General features: G+C 44.7%; 1 protein-coding gene across 1 annotated transcript; it reads right to left on the bottom strand.

Annotated features, from left to right (window-relative positions):
* Window positions 1-657: 657 nt before the first annotated feature.
* Window positions 658-4,121, bottom strand: AARD (alanine and arginine rich domain containing protein). Its single transcript, XM_082236050.1, has 2 exons — window positions 3,656-4,121; window positions 658-1,841 (listed from the first exon to the last, which is right to left on the bottom strand). The coding sequence occupies exons 1-2, from the start codon at window positions 3,902-3,904 to the stop codon at window positions 1,701-1,703; spliced, it is 390 nt and encodes a 129-aa protein (XP_082092176.1). The 5' UTR covers window positions 3,905-4,121; the 3' UTR covers window positions 658-1,700.
* Between the last annotated feature and the right edge of the window lie 6,956 nt (window positions 4,122-11,077).

Genomic DNA, 11,077 nt, shown 5'->3' with positions numbered 1-11,077 from the left:
AAGTCAGTGAAACAAGCAAATGGAAGTTTTAGATATGTAATCTGGGATTTGTGTTGTTTTCTTTTTTCTTTTTATTTTTTTGCTGTATTGTTGTATTGGTTTTTGCGTTTTTTCCTTTTTTCTTGTCTATTACAGTGTTGCTTTTTAATATTTTTTTTCCTTTTTTATAATTCTGAAAACTAGTAATAAATATTTTTTTAAAAAAAGAAACTCTTATTAATCTCAGAACATGGGTTCGAGTCCTGTGCTGGGCAAAGGATTCCTTCCAACTCCATGGTTTTGTGATATAAACCACTCACATCTCCCCCTGCAATTTTCTAACTGGACCATAAGCGTTATCCCAACCACACCCACCTAGCTCAATACTGTAGACACAGACTGGCAGTGGTTCTGCAGGGATTCAGGCAGTCCTACCTGGAGACACCGGGGACTGAACCTGGGACCTTCTGCATGCAGGACAGGTGATCCACCACTAAGCTACAGCTCTCGCCAATTCAGCTGCTATCAGATCTCAGCTGATGGGGACAGTGATGTCAGGAGCAGGCTGTGGGGAGGCCAATGGGAGCTGGAGTTTTACACAAGCACACCACATGCATGTCTCCCTTTGCTTGTCAAATCAGGACCCCACTTTCATGTGTGCTTTTGCCAGACATGGAGTCAAAGACACACGTTTGTGTTTATTGAGAATACATCTGAAGGCAGCCCTGTACAGGGAAGTGTTTAATGTTTTGTTGTGTTTTTAATAGTTTGTTGGGAGCTACCCAGAGTGGGAAGAGTGTACTGAAATTGAATTAAATTTGTTGAATTGTTTGAAACCTAATAAAAAATTATGGGGTGGGGGTGGGGAAGCTTTGTTAGTTTCGTAGTAGATTCCCCCCCCCCCCCGGCTACATTTTGCCTTTTGGATAAAAAACTGAGACACTCAATCATAGTTGTGCCCTGCTTTCACAGTGAGATACTCTAGAGAACCCTTTTTAAAAAACAGTTCACCCCATTTGCTTGCATAAAGTTTGCAGGGATATTAGACAATGTCGGCTATTTATTGAATATTTGCTTTCAGTGAGCTTAGACGGCATTACATCAAGCCAATGTGACCCCACGCTTCCCCCCCATCACTTTCCTTATTGCAGGCAGTTCAGTCTTTCGCAGGAGAAGTGGGCTTGTGGCACAAGAGTGCTAAACCGTCTTGGATTGCACAACCTGAATTTGTCAGCATGTGCCCACTAAAGTTAGTAGTGGCAATCTGGAACTGCCCTGAATGTTTGGTCTGCAACAGACATTGCTCATTCACTCTTTTGTAAGGGAGGATCCAGATAACTGCCAAACCACTGCATTTCAGAGGGTTGTGTGTGTGTGTGTGTGTGTTGCCCTCCCATCTTTTTAGTGACCTGACGAGTGGCGGCGATTGTTCTGAACTAAGCAGATTAAACAGGCAGCAATCATTTGCAAAGTAAAGCAGACATTCCATTCTTTGTAGGTGCCCCATTCTTTCCTCTACTCCAAAGGAGGCATTGAATTCTCATATAATAACTAAGATTCCGTCTCCAGCCAAGTTAACGGGAGTTCTCATTAATATTCAAGCCATGTTCCCCAACCAATTCGGACCTAACGGTGCAACATAATCTTCCAATTTTGCCAGGCTCGCCGGTGGGATTGTGTGCTGCGTCTTCTGGCTTTCTTCCTGAAACGCAGCAGCTCTGTTATTCTGAGCTTGCAGCAAAGCTCAGGGCCTTTGATTCTAGAGCAGTTGGCACGTCAGCTTCGTTTCTCAGCCTCTGTATTTCCATGCTTAAATCCAGCAAAGTTTGGGCAAGCTTGTGGTTCTGGGACTTCATCTCCAACTGCAAAGAACAAAAAGACGATAATTACTTTTTAGCAGGCGATCACCACCCAGAAGGGCTCAATTAGTGCCAGCGCTTAGCCCTGGCATTGTGTCAGTGTCCAAATCCATTCCTGGACTGCATGTAGTTGAAGTAGGTTAAAAGGGGGGGGGCTCCTGATCAGGGGCAGGGCGGATTTTCCTCATTACAGAGCAACAGAAGCCCCATGCTAACATTTGCCAAACTGGTGCAAATATTTTGGACTACAACTCCCATCACCGCCACCCAGCTGTCGTCTGCAAATGTTTGGATGATCATCTCTCCGCATGGCTTCTACATATGGACAATGGCAAGTTCTGGCTGATTATTTTTTTAAAGCAGGGTTTGGGCGGCTATCTGTCATGGATGCTTCCGCTGAGATACCTGGGGGTTGGACTACATGCCTCTGGGGGTTCCTTCGAACTCCACAATTCTAGGATTCTATTCTGTGACTGGTAACCCCACCGTTTTTGAGCTCCTGCTCACATGGAGAGAACAAGTGTTGGGAGCCGGAACCAGGAGTAGGTCATCAGTAAAAACACCTGTGTCAGTGAAGTTAACTATTCTTAAAAAAATTGCAAGTAGGATTCAAGCAGGAGAACAGTCTCTCCTCTTACCATTTCCAGCATTAATGTCTCCAATTTTTAACATACACACTGCCTGATCCTCATCAAGGCAAGTCCCTGTACTGGTGAGTTGAAGCACTAATCCTTCTATGATCTGCAGACTTTGCTCCTCCTCTCCCTAAACTGGTTATCATTTATTGCATTTATACCCTTCCTTTCTCTCCAAAGAGCTCAAGGCGGAATATGTGGTTCTCCTCCTCCTCATTTAATCCCCTACCCTGTGTGGTAGATTAGGCTGAGAGGCAGCGACCAGCCCCTGGCCACTCAGTGAGCTTCGTGGCCAAGCCTGGATTTGAACCCTGGACCCATGGAAGACAGAGCAAACTTGTTTCCTCCTGCTTCAAACTGATGGCTTCAAGCCACACAGAAGGAGATTTGGACTGAACATCAGGAAGAACATTCTGATGGTAAGAGGTGTTTGACTGCGGAACAGGCTCCCACTAGAGGTGATGGACTCTCCTTCCTTGGAGGTTATCAAGCAGAGGTTGGATGCATAGCTGCCAACTTTTCCCTTTTCTTGCGAGGAATCCTATTCGGAATACGGGAATTTCCCTTAAAAAGGGGGGAAAGTTGACAGCTATGGTTGGGTGGCCATCTGTCAGATATGAGCTAGTTGAGATTTCTGTATGGCAAGGGGCTTGGATTAGTTGGAAACCCGCCTCCCGTCCCTTCCAAATCTCCAGTTCTATGCTTTTTGCAATTCTTGTTTTCATCTGTAAGCTGCCTGGGCGTGGGGGTGGGGTCAGGGGTAAAGTGACCCCTGACCATTAGGTCCAGTCATGGCTGACTCTGGGGTTGTGGTGCTCATTTCACTTTACTGGCCGAGGGAGCCGGCGTACAGCTTCTGGATCATGTGGCTAGCACGACTAAGCTGCTTCTGGTGAACCAGAGCAGCGCATGGAAACACAGTTTACCTTCCCGCCAGAGCGGTACCTATTTATCTATTTGTACTTTGACGTGCTTTCGAACTGCTAGGTTGGCAGGAGCAGGGACCGAACAATGGGAGCTCACCCAGTTGCGGGGATTCGAACCGCCGACCTTCTGATCAAGAAGTCCTAGGCTCTGTGGTTTAACCCACAGCGCCACCCGCGTCCTAGGGGGTGGGATAAGGCGGGGTAAAAATAAGTATCTAATAACAGATCTCTATAATAACCCCCCCCCATCACTCACCAGTTCCACCCGGAGCCAGGCAATGGCGCCCTCGACGTGCGCCCTGCGCGCTTCCTCCCGGGGCACCTCGACCCCTCTGCCTTTGCCAGGCGCCGCGGGCCTGGACGGCATCAGCAGCTGCTGGGGAGCGGCGGCTCCCCCCGGTCCCCGGAAGGCGTGCAGCAGCCTCTGCTTGATGTCGTCCAGCAGCGAGCTGCAAAAAGCTTCCTCGCAGGCAGCCTGCTCCGCGCTCGTCTTGTTGGGCTCCATCAGACGGGCCCGGTCGTCGGGCAAGGATGCGGGGAATTGGAGAGATGGAGCGCAGATCTCTGCTGCCAGCCTCACTCCAACAACAAGCGCTCTCCTCTTCCTCCTCCTCCTCCCAGGCCAGGCCTTTTGTTTCCTAGCCCCTGGCCAGCGCGGCTCCTTTTCTTCAGGGGAAAAAACAAAACATCTTCACCTCCCACCCCCGATGTCATTCCAAAGAAAGTGGGAGAGGAGAGGGAAGAGGAGAGGCGTTTCTCACGCTTGGGAACCGACCCCTGGCCCGGTCTGGGTTCTGCTTGAAGGAGATGCGCAGCCCCTGCGTAGAAATAACACCACTTCGTGCATCGAAACGGTTTTTAGTTGCATTATTTAATAATGCAATAATAACTGTGGTGGTGGTTGTTTTATATTTATTAATACTCTGCTTTCCGGGACTCATCAAGGCAGCTTACCGATAAAAATTAAGAGCCGCTCAAAACTGAATGGGATAAATCATTGAAAAAGAATTGAACAGTAATAGAATTAAAACTATATAATCAAAATTACAAGGAAAGGTATTGGTGATTGTGTTTTTGTTGCTATTAAATAATAGCTTTTATTCATTGTTTTATTATTAAATAATGCAACTTAAAAACCCATTCTATAAACACTGCTTAAGTTTTCGTTTCCCCCCTCTTCCCTCCCTGTCCCTTTTTCCTTTTATGCTGTAAACCTGCAGGTAGGAACTCCCTTTGATTGGACATAAGCTGCTCTGGGAGCCTATTTGACTGAAGCACAGGAGGCGGCTGCTCTAAACTAGGGATTTCCACATGGTGATCCATGGACCATCAGTGGTCCATGATCTTCATTCATGTGGTCCTCAGTGTTGCATCTGTGGATCTTGTGGTGGAAGACAGGAGATGCCACATCCACAGCACTAAATAGTCATATTAATCATGTTTTTATCTCTTTTTGCATTTCTCATATAGCATTACAATTTCCATTCTGTGGACCTGAGATGGCAGTGCAATATACAAGAAATAAAAGAAGTAATAAAAATAAAATTCAAAATCATACACCATCTAGCGCAGTATATTACAGTTGCCACCGAGACTCTCAGCCATCTTCCAAGTGGTCTGTGTGGACGGGTGTTTGGGAACCACTGCTTTGAACAAAAAAACCCTATTGTGGTACAGTGGTTAGAGTTTCAGACTACGGCCTGCTAGACCAGAGTTCAAATCCCCACTCAGCCATGAAGCTCACTGGGTGGTCTTGGGCCATTCACTGCCTCTCAGCCTAACTTACCTCCCAGGGTTTTTGTGAGGATTACGCGACCTTGAACTCCTCAGAGAGAAAAAAGGTAGAATATAAATGCCCTAAATTAATAAATAAAATCAATTTCCTCCTGCTGTTTAGTCAAAATCTACTTCCCTGCAACTTTCACTCACTGGTCCCCATCCTGCCCTTGGGAGCAACAGACTCCACCAGGGCTGCATTAACCATTAGGCAAATAAAGCACTTGCTTAGGGTATCAAAGGAAGTGTCCCCCCCACAGAAAAGGTTCATTGCCAGATTTTTAACATTAATGGTCGCAAATTGCTCAGCTGAGCAACTGAACAACAATGCAACAAGGCAGGCTAGATGCCTTATCTCTACTACGTAGAAGCAGATGTGTTACGTAAAATCAGTCTGGAGGATCTGATCAAAGACTTTGCAGTTAGAAAAAGCAGGAGAACTCTTTCTTTCAAATACAGTGGTACCTCGGGTTACATACACTTCAGGTTACATACGCTTTAGGTTACAGACTCCACTAACCCTGAAATAGTACCTCAGGTTAAGAACTTTGCTTCAGGATGAGAACAGAAATCGTGCTCCGGCGGCGCGGCGGCAGCAGGAAGCCCCATTAGCTAAAGTGGTGCTTCAGGTTAAGAACAGTTTCAGGATAAGAACAGACCTCCGGAACGAATTAAGTACTTAACCCAAGGTACCACTGTATAAATAAAGTGGAAGAAACATTATTTTCCATAGAATCATAGAGTTGGAATAGACCACAAGGGCCATCGAGTCCAACCCCCTGCCAAGCAGGAAACACCATCAGAGCACTCCTGACATATGGTTGTCAAGCCTCTGCTTAAAGACCTCCAAAGTAGGAGACTCCACCACACTCCTTGGCAGCAAATTCCACTGTCGAACAGCTCTTACTGTCAGGAAGTTCTTCCTAATGTTTAGGTGGAATCTTCTTTCTTGTAGTTTGGATCCATTGCTCTGTGTCCGCTTCTCTGGAGCAGCAGAAAACAACCTTTCTCCCTCCTCTATGTGACATCCTTTTATATATTTGAACATGGCTATCATATCACCCCTTAACCTCCTCTTCTCCAGGCTAATCTTCCTGTGCGTTTTGTTTCATTTAAAAAATCAAAATGTTATTTTATTGTTTATTATCGTTTATATTTTGAATTAGATATATATGAGGGCACCAAAATCTTTTAAGTGCTTAGGGCCTCTAAAGGTCTTTATCTATCCCTGTGTGATAACCTCATCAGAGAGGACCACAGGCTGCTGTTTGGTCGTGTGACTTGGTCTCAAAAGAGAAAAAAAAAAACCAAGGGAGTGCAAATAGCTGTGGGACTTAAGCAAATAAGTCCTCCCTTAAGCAGAAATGGTGAACAGAGTAGAATTCTCTCCTTATTTGCCATCATTTAAGCTAGGTAAACTAGGTCAATCCCCCCTCCTCCATTTTCTCCCAAGCCTTGCAATCTTGCAAATTGCAAGGCTACAAAAGAAATTAGAGTAACTTGTTGCACATTTATCCTTTCCATGGGGCACCCCACATAGTTCGGAGCTAATGGAAAGGCCCACCAAGTACACAAATGCAATTATGATGCAAAACACTTAAGGACAGCGTGAAACAGCCACAAATTTCAAGGGAAGGATTTAGCCTTTTTGTTGTGGAAATGAAGTTCCCAGACTATAAACTGGAAGCAAGGAATGGCACAAGCTATAAAAGCTCTTCTCAATTTCTTTAACAATGTCAGCAGATTTTTTCACCATAAAAAAACAAAAATCCTCCTTGCAGCAGGGAGGTGGGTGTGAGGGAAGGGGTGCTACAATGTGGATGCATGGATTGTTTCTGCCAAATGGATCTTAGCAACAAGTCAAGGCCAAATACAGTGGTACCTCAGGTTAAGAACTTAATTCATTCTGGAGGTCCGTTCTTAACCTGAAACTGTTCTTAACCTGAGGTACCACTTTAGCTAATGGGGCCTGCTGCTGCTGCTGCGCCGCCAGAGCACGATTTCTGTTCTCGTCCTGAAGCAAAGTTCTTAACCCGAGGTACTATTTCTGGGTTAGCAGAGTCTGTAACCTGAAGCGTCTGTAACCTGAAGCGTCTGTGACCTGAGGTACCACTGTACTGGTTTGGGCATTCTGCAATAAACCTCAACTCCTTGTTGTTGAAGGAGCTACCTGCATGAAGAAACCTTCAGAAGATACATGCAGTAATATCGATCTATAGTTTTTATTTATTTTCGTAGATCTACAGAAGGTTCTGCTGCACACCACAGTCAAATGTACGTATAAAACAATTGCCAAAAGAAACAAGAATGAAAAGCGGTTGGTGTTTTAAATTCGGTGGTTTGTCAATATTCATTATTTAAGTTGTGTTCAAAACACGTCTAAAGCACATGGCTTCCCCCCAAAATCATTCTAGGAACTGAAGTGCAGCACACACAGAGGTTTTCATTCCCAGCATCTTTAACAAACTACAGGATTTTTTTTGGGGGGGGTGTCATGTGTTTTACGTTTATGGTGCATGCACAGCCTTTGAGTCATGGGTAGCATGAGATATTTTTGTGCAAAGGATAAGATCATGCCTGAAAAAGCCAACTGGACTGGGAGGCAAGCTGAGGGAGCTGAGGGCAGGTTGTGTGGCACACACAAGTGGAATCCACAAACATATAAAAACCGTTCTGATTTTTTTTTTTTAAAGAATCGTTTTAAAAAATACACTGAATTTTCCATAAGGCTCACCATCGCCATCTAGTGTCATATTGTATATTGCACCTAAAACACTTTAAACAGGCATCCCAAAACTTGGCCCTCCAGATGTTTTTTGGACTACAATTCCCATCATCCCTGACCACTGGGCCTGTTAGCTAGGGATGATGGGCGTTGTAGTCCCAAAACATCTGGAGGGCCGAGTTTGAGTGTGCCTGACTTAAAATGTTTTATTTGCAGCTGTATAGCTGAGTCTACGGTTCTGTCCTCCAGCTCTTCAATGCCCATCCTGTTGGCCTGCTCAAACAAATGCTGCCCTGCGGAAGTGTCCATTGAGCAGAGCAAATTTTGCACATATGCCAAGCCTGCTTATTTCTGCCTGCTTGCTCAGGGGCACTGTCTGTGACACTTCAGAAGGCTACTAGGCACGACTGCTAGTCAGCTCAGGTCAGCGCTGTGCAAGCACTGCCACAGTAGGGCTGCCAGTTTGGGAGGGTGGGAGCTGCCCTTGCTGCTTCTGTCTTAACATCTGTTGCCTGAGGTGGCTGCCTCACTTTGCTTAATGATAGGGCTGTCCTTATTGCATAGGCTAGAGTAGGCATGTCCAGCTTTCAAGAGATTCAGATCTACTCCCGCTATAAAAAAACGCTGGCAGTGATCTACCAAAGTTGTTGAGCTTTTAAGGGAGCCAAAGTTGTTAAGTTGTTAAGCTTTTTTGGGTGGGGAGGGTCCAGTGATCTACCGCGGACACCCCACGATCTACCAGTAGATCACAATCTACCTGTTGGACATCCCTGGGCTAGATCAAGGGTACATTTTGGTCCAGCTGTGGTCAACCAAAAACCTCTGTGAAGCTGAAAAGCAAAGTAGGATGGTAAACGAAACAAAATGACATGTGGTCGCATCCGCACCATTATTCTAAAGCACTCTTACACCTCACAGAGCTACAATTTTCAGAGCGTTTTAACAAGGCAAACCTCTTAGCAGGGAGCTCTGGGGCTTGTCACCCTGTGAGGGGTCACTCAGCCTGTGAGAAGTCTTCTAACAACTCTCAGCATCCTTAACAACTACAATTCCCAAGATCCTTTGGGGGAAGCTATGGATGCTTAAAGTGCCTCAAGCTCAAAACAACAGATGCAGCCTAGGAACTGCTACTGAATAGAGGGGGCATGGTCATGATTAACTGCATTGCACACTTCAACAATTATTTGCAAAAATGCCACATGTGGAGGAGGAAGAGAGAGGAAATTTCTGAATAAATCCAGAAGAACATTTCCCCATATATTCCCCAGGGCAGATCAATAACATAAAGGACACAGTAACAGAACCCTCAGGCACTGAATGTAAGCACAGCTCCCTTGGACTTAAATGGGGGCCACATCCAGAGAAGTCTCTCAAATCTGCGCAAAGTGCAACAGGCTTGGTTGGCAGATACTGTATATCTTTGACCTTGCTTCTGGAAGGGGAGATGATGGATTAACATACATGGACGTCTGCCAGCCATTGAGAAAGAGAATAGAATTTCTAGACAAAATAAGATCAGTCAGAGCTATGGAACAATCTGGCCGTTAACACGCAAATGAAAATATCTGAGGGAAATTATATCTAGATTGGTGAATGACTCTGCCCTGTGAAGTGTACCAGCGGCAGAGTTCTAAAGAGGCTTACGGCACAGTTTTGTTCTCCTCAGAAAGGAAAGAAAAAAACAATGGAGCCTGAACCAGGGCCATTATTTAAGTTGGTCCAGGTCTCAGTCCTAATGTGGAGTGGCTGGTACCCATAAAAATGGTCAGGGCAGCAGTTAGGGAGGCCAACAGTAGGGGGAGCCAGAGGAAGTGACAGGCAGAGCCACCCACTGGGCTGGTTGTCATTTAGAAGACAGATAAGTGGGTGCTCTCTGAGGGCAGATTGAGGTTGCTGGGGCAATGCCTCATTCACCCTAATGAACCAGTCTTCGCTTCAGAGGCCACCCGTGCCAGGTTTCCAGGTGCAAGAGAAACAAATACCGATTCAATAATCTGGATCTGCTCGTAGCAGTACTGAAAGCAAGATGGTGTGTGATTGCCCAATCGTGAGCACAAATGATCATGAATGCCTAACAAAAAAAGGACGGCTGGAGGTGCCTATATTTCTGAGAGTCTTGATTTCCTGGCTAATTGCCTTCCTTCAGCTGTACTGGATGGGTTTGGGGGGTATTTCTAATAACTAATAATAATAATAATAATAATAATAATAAAATTTATACCCCGCCCATCTGGCTGGGTTTCCCCAGCCACTCTGGGTGGCTCCCAACAGAACAATAAAAACACAATAAGAAATCAAACATTAAAAACTTCCCTAAACATACATAATGAATGGAGCAGTAAAACTGCCAATACCTGTTATATTTTGTATGTAACTTTTTCAGAGATGAGTGAAACAGGTTATTTACTTCTTACTAAAATACCCAGGAATGACTTTTGAGTGGTATTTGGCTGAATTACTGGCTGATACCACAAGCAATAACGGAGGTAGTTGCTATATTTATTTGGGGTTTTTTTTTTTTTTGCTGCAAAGCTTGGGTCAGTTTAAGTGCAGTTCCAGTTCAGGTTGGCTTTCTCTTCTCTGTGTGTCCCATATATTTCAATTTGTTTCTGGTTACAACTTGTATGATGTTGGTGTTTCATCTTGCATTTAAAGGCTGTGTGCAATAAAATTGATTGATTGTTTTTTTCCTGGCATTTGGACAAAACTGATATTATAAATGGTTGATACACAGCGTTTGACATTTGAGATCTATCTTTTAAGGCCCACCCTATTTTTCTGAATATTCTTCCGATCTGATTTGTTGATGTAGTTTTTTTAAACAGGTTGTAAAGCTTTCAAGAATGTTCCCTATTTTCTGGTACCTGTCGTTTTTAAATTAGTCCCTGTTTTCTTCCAATTTGTTGCCCTTTAAAAACATTGTTATGTGTTCTTCATTTCCTTCCCCAATTAGAAATACATAGAAATATATTTCACCATAGTGTCTGCTGTTAGGTGCTAGCTGTTGATGGGCAACTTACTGTTATTTTAGAGTAAGGCATCTACTTTTACCTACCCTCCAACATTTCTCCGATGAAAATAGGGACATCCTATACTATTATTATTATTACTACTACTACTACATCCCACCCATTTGACTGGGTTGCCTCAGCCACTCTGGGTGGCTTCCAACATATA

Source organism: Podarcis vaucheri (assembly GCF_965113315.1).
Source record: "Podarcis vaucheri genome assembly, chromosome: 8".
NCBI classification, from domain to species: Eukaryota; Metazoa; Chordata; class Lepidosauria; order Squamata; family Lacertidae; genus Podarcis; species Podarcis vaucheri.
Note: the sequence above shows the minus strand (reverse complement) of the source record. Positions and strands in the feature narration are given on the sequence as shown.

Bases quoted from the DNA above. Each gene is read 5' to 3' on its own strand.
- AARD (XM_082236050.1), bottom strand. From the start codon at position 3,904: ATGGAGCCCAACAAGACGAGCGCGGAGCAGGCTGCCTGCGAGGAAGCT. The intron at 1,842-3,655 runs GTGAGTGATGGG...TGTTCTTTGCAG, and splicing joins CCTGGCTCCGGGTGGAACTG to TTGGAGATGAAGTCCCAGAA.